The 19,005-nt window shown below is 29.6% G+C and overlaps 1 protein-coding gene and 1 long non-coding RNA gene across 21 annotated transcripts; both read left to right on the top strand.

Moving 5' to 3' along the window:
- Window positions 1-846: 846 nt before the first annotated feature.
- On the top strand, window positions 847-8,975 carry LOC115960213. Of its 17 annotated transcripts, XR_004085107.1 has the most exons (10): window positions 848-1,049; window positions 1,243-1,421; window positions 3,012-3,063; window positions 4,049-4,834; window positions 4,951-5,042; window positions 5,201-5,266; window positions 5,359-5,500; window positions 6,412-6,546; window positions 6,702-6,857; window positions 8,700-8,975. It is a non-coding gene; the product is annotated as an uncharacterized LOC115960213 (long non-coding RNA). The 17 variants fall into 17 exon arrangements; XR_004085120.1 differs by lacking the exon at window positions 8,700-8,975 and having other exon boundaries at window positions 847-1,070; window positions 6,702-7,092; XR_004085119.1 differs by lacking the exon at window positions 6,702-6,857 and having other exon boundaries at window positions 6,488-6,546.
- A 1,192-nt stretch (window positions 8,976-10,167) lies between these two features.
- Window positions 10,168-16,970, top strand: LOC115960152 (myrcene synthase, chloroplastic-like). Of its 4 annotated transcripts, none has more exons than XM_031078901.1 (8): window positions 10,178-10,467; window positions 14,092-14,268; window positions 14,373-14,640; window positions 14,814-15,189; window positions 15,464-15,682; window positions 15,797-15,935; window positions 16,047-16,295; window positions 16,411-16,970. In XM_031078901.1, exons 2-8 carry the CDS (start codon window positions 14,158-14,160, stop codon window positions 16,753-16,755), a joined length of 1,707 nt encoding a protein of 568 aa, XP_030934761.1. In that variant the 5' UTR covers window positions 10,178-10,467; window positions 14,092-14,157; the 3' UTR covers window positions 16,756-16,970. The 4 variants fall into 4 exon arrangements, with proteins under 4 accessions (XP_030934762.1, XP_030934761.1, XP_030934759.1 ...); XM_031078899.1 differs by having other exon boundaries at window positions 10,178-10,662; window positions 14,143-14,268; XM_031078900.1 differs by having other exon boundaries at window positions 10,178-10,662.
- The last annotated feature ends 2,035 nt before the right edge of the window (window positions 16,971-19,005 follow it).

The following is a 19,005-nucleotide window of genomic DNA, read 5'->3' as shown; positions in this document are numbered from 1 at the left end:
ATTAATAATTTGTGATAGAAATCAAAATGTGTCTTGTGCAGTATATTATTAAGTTAGATATATGAATTTATGGCTTAAAAATAGATTATATGAATCTACATTTTTTAAAAGCTCTTAAAAAAAAAGTGGAGTTCTAATTTATAAACAAATTAAATATAATATATATAAAGCGACAACTTTAAAAGGTACAACCTAAATATATCATTCTTTTTTTTCTTAACTAAACCTAAATGACCTTAGTATAAGATTGAGCGACAACCTAAATATATCATTCTTTTTCTTCTTAACTAAACCTAAATGACCTTAGTATAAGATTGACCATTTTGCTTAGGCCCCCCCTAAGTTCAAATTCTAGGACCGTCCCTACACCTTGATATGTGTTCAAATGACAAATATATAAAATGTAAGTAAATAGACCTCATATATAATTCTACATTCTTCGAAGGTCAATTGCATTGTGTTGATGGACATTATTGCAATTTGTAAAAGTTCAAAATATTTTATTGATATAATTGAGAAAATTAAATAATTTGAAGAGTTTCAAGTCAACCCAATAGCCTTTCAAAGTTATTAATATATATATATATATATATATATATCTAATCTAATCTAATACCATGTATAATAGTAAAAGCCTTTAAAGATATGCTACCACGTTAAGAAAAAAAAACATATATATATATATATATATAATTTAATCTAATCTAATACTATATATATATATATATATATATATATATATAATAGTAAAAGCTTTCAAAAATATATTACCACATTAAGAAAAACAACTCTTTAAAAGGCTGCTACGTTTAAGTTAAAATGCTATAAATTACATTGGTCAGGGGAAAAGCACGGTTTAAAATCCTCTCACTACAAATAACCAAAAAAAAAAACCCGGTTAAAATTAAAGAGGCGATGAAATCGAGAGAGAGGCGATCGTGGGACTTCTTACCGGCGAAGAGAGAAATATCTAAGGCTGGCCATTACACCCCCGTCCGTTCCCTTTCCATATTTAGACCACCAGATCGCCGGAACCGACATCGACAACGGTACGTCTTTTTCTCAATTTTGTAGGTTTGGGTATAAAGTTTAGATTCGATTCGTTTTTGTTATGGGTTTTTGGATTCTCTATCAGAATGTTTGTTTTCTCAATTTTAGATATTTGCTTTTGTTTTGTTTTTTTAGATTACAGAAATCACTAAAAATATTGATTTTAGTTTGGGTACTTGATACTTGTTTTAGGTTTTTCTGCCAAAATACGGTTGAGAGAGAGATACGTTGCAGAAATACAAGGAGAACCGAGAAAGAGAACAATAGAGAGAGAGAGAGAGAGATTCGGTCTGTCTCAATCTCTCAATATTAGAATTCACATAAAGCCCTACTTCCTCCCAACGTCTACCGTCCTTCCGGAACTGCTACCGGTTAGTTTTTCTCTTTGCTTTTCAGTTTATACATTAAATTAGATCAGGTTTTTTATAATTTTGCTGGATTGTTTTTTATTTGACTTTTTGGGTTATATTTCTAATTAAAGTGTCTGAGTTAGATTTTTTTTTTTTTTTTTTGGGTATTTGGTTAAATTAGATCAGATTTTAATAATTTGGCTGGATTGTTTTTAATTTGACTTTTTGGGTTATATTTCTGATTAAGGTGTCTGAGTTATTTTTATTTTATTTTTTGTTTTGTTTTGGGTATATTTGGTTAAATTGATGTGTGGGTATCTATTTATGGTATCCGGTTAAAACTCAGATGAATGGAACGAAAGTCCTTAAGTGAGTTCCAGCCTCTTTTGGATACTTTAAAGATCAAAACAGAGCAATTGATTATTGGGTTTTTTTCCTTTTCTTGGTCTTTTAGAAGAAGTAACATGGATCTCTTTGGGGTATGCTTTTCAATTTGTTCAATCTATCATTCTTTTGAAGAATCAGGTATTAACTTCAAACAATGGGTATGACCTTTTTAATAGTTTGTTGAATTCATTTTTTTTCCGAATTTATTACACATGGTACAATCTTAGGTATCATACAAAAATGAAAAAAGAAAAATAAAAAATGCCTCTTCAAATGTGGCATCATGATTATGTGAGCAGGATGTGTATTCTATTCATGATATGTTGCGATCAGATTGTATTCTAATCATGCACCACAACTGTGTATTATCCATACTCTTAAGAGGATTGACTCTATATACCTTATGTGCCTACTTTGCTATAATGGATGTGGTTGAGTATGGTGTGACTAGGCGCCATGCATTTTGAGTCTCATTTGAGACTAACTGTGAGAGGTAACAAAACTATTTTTTGAGAAATGAAAACAAGAAATGCACATACCAAATAGGAGTACATTAATAGAAAAGACATTCCCAAAGCCTCAAAAATTATTGCAAAAAAATTGTAAAACCCAGGTAGAATCAAATGCAATCCAAATAGTGGTAATGTTTATTTGCAATGGTAAATATACGCATCGCTTTATTATGCATAGCGGAAATGTTTATTTTTCATGACTTCTATTTGTTCAGAGTTTAGGAAAAAAAATTTTTATTTTGGCCAAAAGGAGATGATTGTTGAGAGATTGAATACATACTGGATTGCTTTCAGATATGCTTTGTTAGTTTTATGCGTTTTTTTTTTGGTTAAAATAAAAATATATGGGAAAAGTTGTGTGCTTCATATTTGCTTAAGTTGGTAGAAGTCTTGATGGTGATAAATGTTTGTTAGCAAATGTGAGCGTATGGTGCGGAGTTTAATATGGGTGCACACTCTTTCTAATTCAATCTATTTTGGTTCCCTTCTTTTTTATATATAACCATGTAATGTACATCAAATCCCAAATTTCATCTTCCCACCCTGTTACGGTTTTCAGCAATTTAATTTTGATTTTGTTTGTTTTGTAATGAATATGTGTTTCATTCTGTTATGCGTGTTTGTTACCGGTGTTCTTAAAAAGTTCTATTACATATAACTAATTGGCAATTTCAATTGTTAACAACATTCTATGTATTTTTTTTCTATTTAGATTAGCACATCAATCTTGGGCATCCACATCCAATTGAGGGCTTCTCTAGCAGGTGTGAAAGCGATTCTGCTAATCATTGCTAAGTATATAAGATATAAAAGATCTTATATTCTACTTATAAGTACATTAAAGTTCGTTTGAGCTATCAGCGATGCTTTCTCTTATTAACCAGTAACTCTATTAGTGTCATTTACATTCCTTGAGACCATTTTAAACCTGGTAGATTTAAGGTGTTGTTAGTTTCATTAAGGTTTATAATATGCCATTACTAAAATTTAATTGTATTGTAAAAAGTTAAGAAAATAGAAAATATCCAAACTACTTCATGTGTTTAAATTTGTTAAAGATTAGATTTTAGATGCAATTCCTCCAGCATGTATGTGCTTCAACTTTGGGCATTAGTTTAGTAAAAAATTTCTTAACACTATAGTGCTTATGACCATTACACATTTGAAACTTCCATGGAGGAGATTTGGTGGCTAGGATTATAAGATGCATTCTTAGAATTCAGACTACAAAAGATTGAGCAAAGTGTAACTTGGCAGAGAAAAAATATGAATTTATTTTTCTTTTCCAATTTTGTTTTAGGTTCTTTTGTGGTTTTCAACTTTTCATAGATTTAATTTAGAGTGTTTCTTCCAATAGATATTAAAATATTGTTTCTTTGTATTTATACATTGGAATTTTACCTAATATTATTATTGAATACGTTCTCCTTAGTTTTCATGATTGTTATAGATTAGCAAAAATAGTTTTGAGTGTATTATGAATAGAAGTGCACTTCTACTAAAGAAAACAAACTTTCAAATGCGGAGTTCAAAAGGTTGTATTAGCTTTTATCATTTCAGAGGTTACATTTGAATGTGGATAACAATCATCCATTTAGCACACCAAAGAATCCATTTTGTTCTTATTGTGTATACCTTTTTAGTTGGCATGTTCAAGATGGACAAAATAAAAAAATAATGCATGTGAGAAGATATGTATTTGTCATCATTTTTTTTTTTCCAAGTGCTATTGTGCTATAGTTTTTACAGGCGAATGATGATGGCCCAATTCATCCAAGTGAAACAGTGCTGGCACTTACAGTCCATGAGGGCTAGAATATGGCTTAGCTCACTAAATGTTTTTTGGGTTAATGAATTCTTAGACTTTATTTTCTGCTATGGGGAATTTTGGACTTTTGACAATGTTATCAAACCTAACTCTATATCCCACAATTGTCATTTTTGTTTTTTGAATTGATTGGCATTATTAAAACAAAGCCATTAATAAACATATTAACTGTTGTATTTATTGCATAGTTATGTCAAATTTATGGTATTTTAAATGTGTAAAATGTTCCCTGCACGTTGCGCTGGTTAAATGCTAGTCTATATATATATATAAAACCGAAACCTTTAAAGGTCCCACAATTTTCCACATCATCATTATTTTCTTTTTCTTTTTTTATTTAAGTTTAATTTTTTTTAAGAGAACAACCCGACTATTCTTTTTCTCTCCCGACTCCCCTCCTAATGCAGAAGAACTCCTCTCTCTTTAAATCTCTAACCTTCCCCAAAATCCTCAACCTCACGCACGCAGTCTCTTTCATTTAAAAAAAAAAAAAATGCTAATGCTAATGCAGAAAGAGACCTAATGCAGAAGCACTCCCTCTCTCACTCTAAATCTCTAACCTCTATGGGCTATGGCATTCCTGCTACAACGTTTTCAAAGATATTGATTGGACTGGCTCAACATATTCAGATAATGGTCAGGATCGATAGCCCTCATGGACTGGCTCGAATCCCCTAATGCCCACATCTTCAAGATCAACGTCCCAGGTAACACCTGACTCTCTAATTTCATTTGGGTATTAAGCAAAATTGAATAATTTTTGTTTTCTGATTTATAGATAGTTTGACTAAATTACACCCTTACGTTCTGTAATTTTTAATAGACAAGAGTTGATTGGCTTGCTGAAAACTTTAAGATAGATGAAGGAGCGAGTCGATAATGCAATTATGTAAGCCTCTATTGAAAAATTTAGTGGTAAATTTTTTTTTCCCTTTCATTTATATGCTTATTTTTGTATGTTCTCAAACTTATATAATTTCATTTGGGTATTAAGCAAAATTGAATAATTTTTGCTTTCTGATTTATAGATAGTTTGACTAAATTACACCCTTACGTTTTGTAATTTTTAATAGAGAATAGTTGATTGGCTTGCTGAAAACTTTAAGATAGATGAAGGAGCGAGTCGATAATGCAATTATGTAAGCCTCTATTGAAAAAATTAGTGGTAAATTTTTTTTTCCCTTTCATTTATATGCTTATTTTTGTATGTTCTCAAACTTATATCTGATAGTTTGGCATGGATAAAGATCACAACAAGGCGTTAGCAGAAGAGTTGCTTCTTTTCAAGAATGGCTTCATTATGGGCACAGCTGATTCCTTCGATATTTGACGATTTTTTAGTGAAGTTATTGAAAATTTTCAAACCTAAACAGGTAATTATTTTAATTCACTATATTTATTTCTTTATTAAAATAGGTTGGCCATGATTCTCAGTTTGTGGCTTTAGTTTCTATAACCATATGAATCATAAAATGAGTAATAAAAATCATGTTGTTCTAACTTTGGTTAAATAAAGAATAAAATTCAACTGCATTAGCTTTCCATCCTACTTAATAGAGTATATTTATGTATAGAATGTGAACTGTGATACTAGCAAGTAACATGATTTAAAGGCATTAAAACCAAAGATTATAGCAACATGACCAAGCATCCTTTTTCCTGTCTATTCTTTTTAGTTGAATCTTGGGAAACATCGTAGAAGATCAAATTCTACATGGGCTTTAAAGAATAGTTAGCGATTTTTTACTTTAATTTTAGGATTTTCCCCTTACTAGATATCTTTATTTGTTAGTGGGAGTGAAATTGTGGTTTTTAGGTCAAATTTGGCACTTTGGTTTACTAATATTTTTAAATTGTATTCTTTTAATTCAAAACTTTTGAATAAGGTTCTAGATACATAATAGATTTTTGGGTGTCAATTTCAGTTAGTTACTGTTTTGTTATATTAGATGTTACCCATAAGATAATTATACCCAAGCTATGAGTTTTCCATCTTTGAAAGACTGAATCTTCATCAAAACATATAGAGGCTTAAAAAGTAAAATTTTATTTTAAATTTGGGGGTTTAATAGGATTTAGTTTTTGGTATTTTGATCAGTTGGATTTGATTTAGGTGATTGGGTTAGATTTTTTTTTAATTAAGGTTTTGATTTAGAACTATTCCTCTTCATTTGCTATGATTTTAAAAGGTTGTTTATTCATTTGAATGAAATTGTTGCCTCTTTTTGGTTGTTTAATTGTTTTGATAATGATTGAGTTTGTTTCTTTGTTTGGTGTTTTCAAGTTCACAAAGCAGTTTTTTTAGGCTATTATTAGATTGACCTCAACCTTGGACTCATGATTTGAGCTTTTTCACAAAGATAATGCTCGATGAAGGTGTTACCCGCTAAGTCGAAACATAATGATTTGATGACCTCTGGTGAGTGCAAAAGTTTGAGTTTTTTAAATGTTTGATTTTTTTATCACAAAGTCATTATATTTTTCAATAAATTTTTATTATTTTAATGATTTAATTTAAAAGATATTTCATTAAACAACTTCATTTTAATAAGTAGGGTATTTTTGGTGTTTTAGAAGGTTCAGAAGTGGTGGAGAAAGTAGAGCAGCCTTAAGTTGCACATTGTTATGGTGGATATTAGACTATTGTCCTTATTAGTTTATGTAGTTCGATATTTGGTTCCTTATGATTTGAAGAGTGAAGGAGGTTGTGTATGGCCTTGCAAAAGATGGGTATGTGCAGAGTGATTTCTTAGCTTAAGGTTTCTGTCGATGACTTGATTTGAGAATAATTTGTGCTTGACATCTGTTCTTTGTAACTTTTTTTACTTTTACTGTAAGTGAATGGTCAGGTACCTAGGGTCGTATTTTAAAGTTTCATTTGAAGTCTTCTGTATATGTGTTGTTGTAGTTTAAACTTGGTATTTGAATTGTTAAATTGTTAATTCACAGTTTCATCGTTCATCTCGTAATCATGAATAATAATATTGTTATTTGCAACCATCATAATTTGGTATCAATGATGTGATCATTTCAAATGTTTTTCTTTGGAGTTTAGATAGAGTCTATTTTATGATTAAAAAAATTTATAATTAAAAGATTCGAAATTAATTTTTTTTTAAAAACAAATTATTGGATATGTTGGATCTTAAATTACTTCTATTAGACTCCATCCTTTATGTCATCATTAAAAAGAAAACTCATATAGATAGGTATTATGATATTATTTGGAACTATCATAATGAACTGACGTATTATACATGATATGAAGCTAACTATAACATCCTATGCTATAAAATAAAAATTCGGCCTATGGTTATCTTCACTTTTAGTTAAAATAGAAACTTTATTAACTAAGTTTTAAGAAATTTAAAATTCTATTTCAAAAAATTTCCTGAACATTAGATTTTATTTTAATTATTTTTTGATAGGTTATTTTAATTATTTTAATTATCTATCATAATAATTTTATATTGTAAAATAATATTGAGACAAACAAATTTAATTTTGTGTAGCACTTAAAGAAATGAAATCATTTTGAGTTCAAGCCTAAGGTAGACTTGGCTGTGTATGAAAATGGAGGAGTGTCTTGATTTGGTTGGATGAAAGTTTTTGATTTAGTTGAGTGAATTTTTTTTGTATTGCTGATATATATATTTTTTTGTTTAAATGGTAATATTGCTACAATAATTTGATGATTTAGGGACGATCTTATATTGGGGACTTTTTAGCTCTCAATAATTGAAATTAGAGAAATGTTTAAACTTGAACATGTTAACATTTAATTTAAAACAATCTCGTGCATCGCACGGGTTAGACCGAAACCTCTGGAGTTCCCACAATTTTTCACGTTACCACTATTTTCTTTTTCTTTTTCTTTTAGGTTTTATATCTTATATATTTATTATTTCTCTTCAACGTGTAATTATCTTCTTCTCCTATAATTTTTAAATTGATAAAAAATTTAATTTGATTACAATTCAAATTCTACTACAATTTATTTGTTCATATCCTATCAAATTCTTTTCCTCTTTTTTTTGGTTCTCCCATTTTTTTAAAACCAAAGCGATAAGTCAAACTGGTGGGCCCTTATAGTGTTGAGCTTGGCCCATTTGAATTTATATATATTAAAATAAAGTCGGTTCTGTTCTTCATCTTCAACTATAACTCTGTTTTGTATAAAAAACTTTTATTTTACAACATAGTCATGTGTGTTAAACAGAGTTGGTATCAAAGAAAAACAATTCACTCGGTGTAATTTGTACTACTATGTATTTTATACATAAAACCCTCATATGATCTTGGAAAAACCACTTTATAAAAAAAAAATTGTCATCAATAACAAGAAGAAGAGCTTATTCCCAACAATCAAAACCACAAATTTTCAGACAATAATCAATTTTATATTACTTATATGTACAAAATTTGTTAGGATTTTGGAACTGTTGTGGATTGTATATGTGGTCTTTTGTTATATGTTTTTTTTGAAGTATTAAGTTTATAATGTCAGGATTTTGGAATTATCATGGACTTGGTAAAATATCTGTTTTCAAACAGTGGAAGTGTTGAATGCAGGTATTGATATTTTGACAAGACATGAAGATGAAATCAAGAAAGATTGCACCTCAATGTTCTTAGAAAGTTGCTACTCTACCCTTCTTTCCTCAGAAATTTTTTTCATACTTTATACACCAAGACATAGCGTTAGTGGGTTATTAGGCTCAAAAAGTTACATATTATAATTATGTTCTTGTTGTCAATCAATGTGCTCATAAAGTTTATCATTTTAGGATTTTGGAACTGTAGTGGACTTTGTAATATGAAGTTCTTTAAAGTATATTTGCATGGTTGTGGTATTTAAAAAAAAAAAAAAGAATTTTGTTTTAATATTTTTGTTTTGGTGTAATACAAATTTATATATATATATATATATATATATATATGGTTCTTTAAAGTCTCTGTGCATGGTTGTGGGGTTTTTTTTTTAAAAAAGAAAAAAAAGAAAAAAAGAAAAACCTTATTTTGAGGGTTAGGAGACCCTTAAAAAAAAAGTTATTATACTTTTATTTATTTTTAAACTTTTCAAAGGTGGCCAACCCTGCATAAAGAAAAAGCAATTGTTTCAAGGGTCATGTAAGGCTTTGAAATTTCTATTTTGAGGGTTACGAAGGCATTCAAAAATTTCTCTTCAGAGGGAATTTGTTTTAAAGGTTATCAAGGGTCATCTAAAGCGTCAAAATAATTTTTTTTGAGGGCTTTTCATACATATTTCAAGGGTTTGGACCCTTGAAAAAACCAACTTTTTTGTAGTGAGTCCATAGGTTTTTTTTTTTTTACCTGATTTTGGAATCTCAGATTGATTAGTACAATAATATGGAGTGAAGATGTGCATTATTTATATTAAAAGTGACAATTCATATTGATAAGAAACTAAACAAGGGCGTGTAATAACCTCTATACATATGGTGGTGATGTAGCATTGGTGAATGTGAGAGTTAGAAGACAAAGTTTTGTCTTTTTTATTTATTTAAAATATGCATCCTACTTTGTTGATACCTATACAATACCCATGAGAAACTATTCAAATTTTACAACAATTTATTTATTCATATATTTTCAAATTTTTTTTTTTAGATAAATAATAAAACAAAAGCAGCCATTGCCCACTATTGTGGTCTTTTTTTATTTATTTATTTAAAATATGTATCCAAGCGAGTTAATTTCGTACCGGAGGTTGTATCGGTTTGGCCAGTAGAACAATATATTTTGATACCGATCAATACCAATATATCGTTTCAAATTTACCGCTATTTTATATATTTAATATATATATACTAAATATTTTTTAAAAAATAATAACAACATAAAACTTAAAATCTGTTGTTAAAATATTATAAATATAATATTTTTACTTTTGTTTTACTGCTACACGTATCTCAATTTTCAAGTACCATCTGCCAACAAATAGTTAATAACTTACCTTTTTCTTTCACCTCCACTCATCCTCTTTTACTTTTACAATTCATCTTTCTTTATATTTTATCTTGATATCTCCTCCACATGTTTACATTCACTGAATCTTATCTCATTTCAAATTTCAAAAAGCAAGTCATCTCCATATCTTTGGTCAGAGACGTCAGTCATCACATGGGGCTCCCAAAGAAAAACTCAAAATCTTTGAGAAGCAGTAAAGACAAAAAAAAAAAAATGAAGAAGAAGAAGAAGATAAGAGAAACACAGACATTGCAGAGACCACGAAGAAAAATGAAAAGTTAAGCAGAAAAGAGACCGAGATACGAGAAAGATGCATCAGATCATGAAATTTGTTGAGAAACTATCTTAGGTGAGTGAAAAATTACAAAGAAATTTGTGTTTCTATTTCGGGCCGATATCCATTTTCCGGCCGAAATTCGGTATTTCTGTTGGTACAGTCGGAATGCTTTTGATTCTGCCGGTATTCAAAGTGGTACGAAATAAGGACGTTTTTGTACTGTTCCAAGCACCGGTACGGAAAATATCGGTCGTATCGGCTAGTACGGTACGAAACTTACTACATTGCTCCTACTTGGTTGATACCTATATAATATCTATGAGAAACTATTTTAAATTATAAAATAATTTTTCTAATAACTTTTAATTAATAGTTTTTTCATACAGAACTCTCTATTTTTTTTTTTTTTTAAATATATGTGATTTTAAATTTAACTATCCCGTGTATCGCATGAGTTAGCGACTAGTTGATACCATAACTATAGATGAAGATATGTAAGGATCGCAAATAGATTCTCTCTCTTCGACTTTTCAAGGTTTTTGTAAATAGTTTCTAAAAAAAATGTCTTTGTATTTTGTATATAAGACATCACATTAGTGGTTTGCCATCAGAAACGACTGAGCAAGCGCAACTTGTCAAGATCTTTGTAAATAATTTCCAAAAAAAAAAAAAAGTCTGTATATTTTGTATATAAGACATCACATTAGTGGTTAGCCATCAGAAACGATTGAGCGAGCAGATCTTTGTAAATAGTTTCTAAAAAAAAAAAGACCTTGTATTTTGTATATAAGACATCACATTAGTGGTTAGCCATTAGAAACGATTGAGCGAGCGCAACTTGTCAAGATCTTTGTAAATAGTTTCTAAAAAAAAAAAAAAAGTCTTTGTGAGCGTTTGGGAACTAAGTCTGCGTTTCTGTGTTTCACGTTTTCCACTTTTTTTTTTCTTTTTCCCTACGCGTGAACAGTAACCTCACATGGGTTCACTGTGTAAGGGACAAAAATCACTGTTCACGCACTGTTTATTACTGTTCACAACACTATTCACATACTAAAAAATATTAAAAATGGGTCTCATGGTACTATTCACACATTTAAAAATTATTTTACTACAATGTTTTCAGTTTTTAGTTTTCAGTTTCAGCAACAATAAGTTCAATTCAAACGGACCCTTTGTATTTTGTATATAAGACATCACATTAGTGGTTAGCCATCATAAACAACTAAGCGAGCAGATCTTTGTAAATAGTTTCTAAAAAAAAAAAAAAATCTTTGTATTTTGTATATAAGACATCGCATTGGTGGTTAGCCATAAAAAACAACTGAGCGAGCGTGACTTGTCAAGGTCTTTGTAAATAGTTTCTAAAAAAAAAAAAAGTCTTTGCATTTTGTATATAAGACATCACGTTAGTGGTTAGCCATTAGAAACGATTGGGCGAGCACGTGGTACTCTACAAAACTCTAAAAGAAAAAGAGATACTTGGTTTGCTAAGAAAGGTACCCAATTCTTAATTTATTCATAATCATGATTGTGTGGTATAACATTCATTGAAAAAAAAAAACCTTATTTGCTATTGCTTCCGCAAACCATCGGTGGTATCATGCTGACATGGATATGTGTGTTGTAATATATGAGATATATTACCTGCCGTCATGTTCAGTCCTCTATTTTTACTTCAGTGTTAATTTGTGTTTTAGTAAATCCTGATTCATAGGCACTATGATTATTTTTATATGAGTTTGTTCTAAATATTCATATCATATGTGATTGGATATGCATGCTATTAATCCTTTGAGTATTGTGGGCTAGATCTATTTCGGTGTTTCTTTTCTGCTGGATTTCATAGTGGGTTGCCAATAGGTCTTTACTCTTTCGTTTGATTTCCACATGACGTGATTGTTAGAGTGATGATTCTGTGTTGATACAAAATTATAAATAATAAAAAATTGTTTGTTTTGTTAAATCTAATGGACAATTGATGCTGTGAGTAAAATTGTCAAAACAAAAATCAATTGACTTTATAAAGTTTAAACTTTAAACTACAACCAGTAACCAAATAGATATTTAGAATTATGAATTTACGATTGCTAAAAAAGAGTTTTACCTAGTTGTAAACTTCTAATTGAAGTGTTAGAGATATATTAGACATATTAGCCTAATGTAATAGGTCCAAACTCACTCCTACTTGTACTAGTAGTTTAAGGTTTATTCACCAATATATATGTGTTATGGTTCATTGTAAGGTGACAGCTCCAAGAATTTTTTTTAGGGAAAAAATTTTAATACAAAGAGAACTTAAATATATCGAGTTATCGACAAATAATAATAATAATACATGAAGTTTTACAATTTTATTCTACAAGTTTTTAAATTTTGAATGTTACATAATATAATTCATTATGAGTATCTATTGCCAATGTGGGTAACCATAAGCTATGACCATTTTATTTTGTTAAGTTTGTCTAACAGTTTTATCTTTATACAGTAATTATTATCTATTTGACTTTGTTTTTATAAAAATATTTTAGACTAAATGACTAATCTCAACTCATTGGCTCTGTATTAATTATTGACGTACACAATCACACTTATTCATATATAAAATTATACACTACGTGTCTACTTAACCAATTAAATGCTTGAACAATCACTAACTTTACAATTTTTTTCTTGAATTTTACTAACTTTATAACAAAACATTATTATAATATGATAACAATACACACACATGTAAAAAAAACCCTCTATATTTCCTAATTATTAAATTATATAAAGTTATATTATATTTATATTGCACACACAAATATCCACACACATCATAATTTACACAAATAATATTATAACAAAAAGTAATGTACATAATCAATATTAGACACACTCACACACATATAATATAAATTTATAAAAAATAATTACACTTACAATTCACAAACACTTACTTTTTACTTTTAGAGTCGAAAATACTTGTAATAAGGGTGTGCAAGATTTAAGTCAAGGTGTGCAAAAAAAAAAATTTAAGAATAAATTAAAGTATTAAACTAACAAAAAAATATTTTACACAATTTTTTTTTTTTTTGAAGTCAAGGGGTTCATTTGAACCCCTTGAATAGGTTGTAGCACTGCCCCTGATTGTAACATAGGTTATTTTATTACACTCTTATATAATAAAGATGTACCTCTTAAGGGTTTTCTTCGTGGACGTAGGCCAACAAGGCTGAATCATGAAACCTTCGTGTTCTTGGTGTTCCTAAATTTTGTTTGGATCTATGTTAACTAATGTAGTATAGTTTTTGGTGTTTGATGTGCCAAATACTAAAAATTCAGCATTTGGCACACCTTATGCTAGTACTCTATTTAACTCAACTTATCACCCAATAAGAGAGACGAAATAGACAGGATTCAAATTGTATCTATATAAAAAAATAATTAGTCCTTTGTTACAATGATAAAAAGCAATATTATGAAGCATATGTTATAGATTGAATTAATTTTATATATATATATATATATAATATATATTGTAGGCCGACAAGACTGAATCACGTAACTCTTGTCTCTCTTACTGTAGCCCTTAAGGGTTTTCTCTTAGTCTTTTCAAATAATAACCTATTCAATCACAAAAACCATAGTAACTTTGCCTCAATGGATAACATATATGTAACCTACTTGCTTCTCCCCCTACTTGCAATTTCACAGGAGCACCACCCCCCCCCCCCCCCAATCTAAAGCTTAGTATATAACATCCAGCTAGCTAGCAGTGGCATGGCAGACAGCAATACTTCAAATAATTCCATTATCGTTCGGCGATCAGCAAATTACCAACCTTCCATTTGGGACTATGATTACATCCAATCACTGAGAAACAAATATGTGGTATCATTTTTTTATTGTTTTCCAGTGCTATATTGTTTTACTAGTGCTTCTGACTATATATTACTTGGAAATTGACTGGCCCCTATGATAAAATTGTGATGTAGGGAGAAACTTGCACTGGACAAAGTAATATGTTAAAGGAACATGTGAGGATGATGCTTCACAAAGTGGTGGATCCTTTAGAGCAACTCGAGCTAATAGATACCTTGCAAAGACTTGCATTATCTCATCACTTCGAGGTAGAGATGAAGAGAATATTGGAAGATCTATACAACAATGATCAAAGTGGTGATACGTGGAGGAAGGAGAATTTATATGCCACAACTCTTAAATTTAGACTCCTAAGACAGCATGGATATAACATCTCTCAAGGTAATTTAGAAAAAAAAAAAAAAAAAAAACATTTGGCTATTTAAACAGAATAAATTCATCTCCAATTCACCTAAAATGGAAAGAGTACATTTAGGTAAAGAGTTTATTTCTTGGATTTGACAGTGTACATACTACCATAATATAGTTAATAATTATTGTGTTGGTCATTGCAGGAGTTTTCAATATTTTCAAGGATGAGAGAGGGAAATTCAAGGCATGCCTTTGTGAGGAAACCAAGGGTATACTATCCTTGTGTGAAGCATCATTCCTTTTGACAGAAAGTGAGAATATGTTGGAGGAATTGAGAAATTTCGCAACCAAGCACCTCCAAGAATATGTCAAGCAGAATAAAGATAAAACTCTTTCTGCTATGGTGACTTATGCCTTGGAGCTTCCACTACATTGGAGAATAATGAAGTTTGAAACAAGGTGGTTTATTGATATATATAGAAGTAGAGAAGACATGAACCCTATCTTACTTAAACTTGCAGAAATGGATTTCAACATGGTGCAAGCAGTCCACCAAGAAGATCTAAAACAAGTGTCAAGGTTAAAAAAGCTTATTATTTCTCACATTAAGTTGAGCTTCATCTGACATATAATTAATATGTTAATTACTTATTATTGAAGATCTATATAGATCCTCTATTGAAGAGTATAACAATGTATATTAAAATTAAAATCAATTTAAGTGTATAATGATGAATATTAAAATTAAAATTAAAATTAAATCTCATGGGAACATAAAACATATAATCAAGTTTATTCTAGTCTACAATTTAAAGTTAGATTCTTGATATTCTCTTGTTTGGTTCATAAAAAGGTGGTGGAAGAACACTAGGCTTGGAGAAAATTTGACCTTTGCAAGGGATAGGCTAACAGAGCTTTTCTTCTGGTCAGTGGGTATGATATATCAACCTCAGTTTGGATGTCAAAGGATAAATTTAACAAAGCTGGGTGTACTTATAGTAACGGTAGACGATGTTTATGACGTATATGGAACTTTAGATGAACTTGAGCTCTTCACAGATGCCATTGAGAGGTTTTTATAAATAACATTAGTACATTACTCCTCAAACCCTTTAAAGCTAGCTATTTTTGACATAAAGACTAAAAATTTACTCTTTCATCTTTTTCTTTTTTTGTGTGACTCTAGATGGGATATTAATGCAATGGATCAGCTTCCAGATTATATGAAGATATGTTTCCTCATTCTCTACAACTTTGTTAATGAAATGGCTTTTGATCCCCTTAAGGAACAAGGATTCCATATCATTCGATACCTTAAAAAAGCGGTATTGACTTTATTTGACTTCAAAATCCATCATTGTTTATTGTTAACATTTTCTCCTAAATACATGATGGTTTTAATTCCTCTAATTCATGGTCCCATTTAATTGTTTCAGTGGTCAGATTTATGTAAATCTTATTTGTTGGAGGCCAAGTGGTATCACAACGGATATATACCAAGCCTTGAAGAATACCTTGAGAATGCATGGATATCAATAGCAACACCACTTATACTAATGCATGCTTACTTTATGGTCACCAATCCAATAACGAAGGAAGCCTTGGATTGCTTGGAAAAGTACCCCAAAATATTCTATTGGTCATCAATGATTCTACGACTTACAGATGATCTTGGAACATCTGCGGTATGCTAATCACACTATCCTAATAGTTTCTTTAAGAATGCTTTCAACTACTTCACACAATCATAGTCTAACAATGTTTTCTTTTTCTTGTTTCTTTTTTTCTTTGGAAACTTAGAATGAATTAGAAAGAGGTGATGTTCCAAAATCAATCCAATGTTACATGAATGAAACTGGTGCTAGTGAAAAAGATGCTCGTGAGTATGTGAAGTCTTTGATTAGTTCAGCATGGAAGAAGGTGAATGAAGAGAGAGTTGCAAGTTCTCCATTCTGTCAAACATTTATTGAAATTGCAATGAACCTCGCAAGGATGGGTCATTTCATGTACCAATATGGAGATGGGTTCGGTGTTGCAGACCGAAAAACTAAAGATGGTATATTATCGTTACTTATTCAGCCCATTCCACACTTCGGGATGTCTTCTGGCAATTCAAATACTACACCAAACTTGAACATCAATTAAGTGAAGACTCTAAACCATGATCTATGAGTATGGATTTTGGTTTTGGAGGAGTTATCATATTTAATAAGTTGGTTAGGGTGCTATGCAACGGGTGGCCGATTAAGGTTTTTTCTATGGACCCCCAAAATAAAGTAGGAGTTTAGTTTTCTAATATGTTGTGGTTAATAAATACTTTATTTAGTTTATTTGAGTGTTTAGTTGGTTTATTATATTCATGGATGTTGTGAAATTTAGTAGTTAAATCATTATGTTATCTTTTGGAAAACGTTGGTCTTAAAATATGGAGGCAAAAATAAGAATTGTTGACTTTTAAAGTTTTAAGATAGAGGTGGAAAATTCTATTATTGCATTGAAATATCTTTGACAAGGTTAATTAATGAGAAGTACTACATTTACAACATTTTCACAATAAATCTTAAGTGGTAAGTTGTTATTAGTTGTTATGAGTGAACAAAAAAGTAATTTCAGTTGTGGATTCAAATTAGAATGAATAATAACTTACTACCTATGATTTTTTGTGAAAATGTGGACATAGCACTTCTCATAATGAGTTAAATGGATTTACCTATAGAAAGTCCAATTTGTACCCATTCATCCTCTGACCCTGTTGATAAAAGGTTATCCCATTTCCAAAATGGAAAATCACACATGGTTTAACTAAAAAGGCAAAAATAATTGGTTTCAAAGAAAGATGAATGTGCATGCATAAAACATGTATTCCATCCAAAAGGTATGAATGATTTCCCGACCAAGTCCCGTTCCATAAAGGTCTTAGCCTTTACATTTTTGCTGCATGCTAGTTCTACATTTTGTTTTTCTAGGCTTCAATATGTGCCTAAAAATTCATCAAAATTTGCTGTCATTGCTTTTTTTATAATCAACATGAGCTAAATCTTTTTTTTTTTTTTTTCCCTAGGTGTGATTTTGATTCATAGGAATAGGCAATAACAATGATACTATTGATCAAATCAAGTACGGCTGAGATTTCTGTCAATAAATATTTTATGTGTAAAATATTCATTATCATTTTTTAATAATATTACACAGAAGTGATATTGAGCATTATCATATTTTTTTGATAATATTTTATGTACTATAGATATTACACAGAAGTGATAATGAGCATTAAATTTTTTTAATGTATGAAGCGGTTAGGTTAGTGGTATGTCAAAGTAAATTAAAAAAAATAAAAAAAAAATTTCAGGGAAATGTAAAAGGCCTTTTTTTGAAAAAAGAAATAGGAACTTTTTGAATTGTAGAAATATTATTGTTTTAATTACCTTGTTTATAGACTTCATTATTAAATTATAATCATCTAAATTATAGTAGACCACACAAGATAAATATGTATAGATGATTTTTATTTTTTATTGTTTACTTATAAATATCTAAATTAAAGTTTTTTTAATCTAAATTAAAATAGATGAATATATAGAGGTAAAATTATATGAAAAGTTAAAACTACCCAAAATAAACGTTTAACCACTGGTAGATATGTGTTTTTTGAAGACTAAAAGTTTGCTTGATTGTTTTACCTAGAACTATATAACTATGTAAATATTGTTGCGAATGGTTCCATCATTTGCAAATTATCAAGTTTGATGGCCTTACATGAACTCATGTTTTGTGACAATTTTTTTTTTTTTGCCGAAACAACTTAAAAATATTAAAACTTAAGTAATCACATGTGGTAACTGTAAAACACGCCAATGATATGAAAAATTGAAAGCTTTAAATTTTTAAAAAGCATTTTTAGTAGACTATAATATAAAACATTTTTTTTCTCAATATTTTATGTAACTTTTCATAAGATCAATATTGTTAGCATCCTTTAAAGACAATAAAGAATATATTTGAGAAGAAGAAGAAGAAGCAGACACGATGCTAAAACGTAATATAAAATTATTAAGGTTGCGTGGTTTAAATTTGTGGCAAAAAAATTAATATATCTATGATAAAGGTTTTTATCTAAATGATATATAATAGTCCATATTTTTTTAGTCTTGATTCAAAAAGTCCATTCTCAATAGCCTTATAAGGTTACAAATTGCTCAATCTATAGGCCTAGACACATTCAAAGAGTGCTATCTAAATTATAAATTATAAATTATATGACCCTTTATCTCACAAATATTTTGATCCTCCTAATGTATGGTAAAGGAAGGCAAGTGTGTCTCTAGCCATTTTATTGATTTGTGCTGCATAAGTATGGAGGATGTGACTGAATTTTAATGTTGAATAAAATAAGAG

Source organism: Quercus lobata, chromosome 9 (genome assembly GCF_001633185.2).
Source record: "Quercus lobata isolate SW786 chromosome 9, ValleyOak3.0 Primary Assembly, whole genome shotgun sequence".
NCBI lineage: Eukaryota > Viridiplantae > Streptophyta > Magnoliopsida > Fagales > Fagaceae > Quercus > Quercus lobata.
This window is presented reverse-complemented; position numbering and strand designations above follow the sequence as displayed.

Coding starts and splice junctions, on each gene's coding strand:
- LOC115960152 (XM_031078899.1), top strand. CDS start 10,561: ATGCTTTTGATTCTGCCGGTATTCAAAGTGGTACGAAATAAGGACGTT. Junction 10,663..14,142: donor CGGTCGTATCGGCTAGTACG/GTACGAAACTTA, acceptor TATAACATCCAG/CTAGCTAGCAGTGGCATGGC. Junction 15,936..16,046: donor TTCGATACCTTAAAAAAGCG/GTATTGACTTTA, acceptor TAATTGTTTCAG/TGGTCAGATTTATGTAAATC.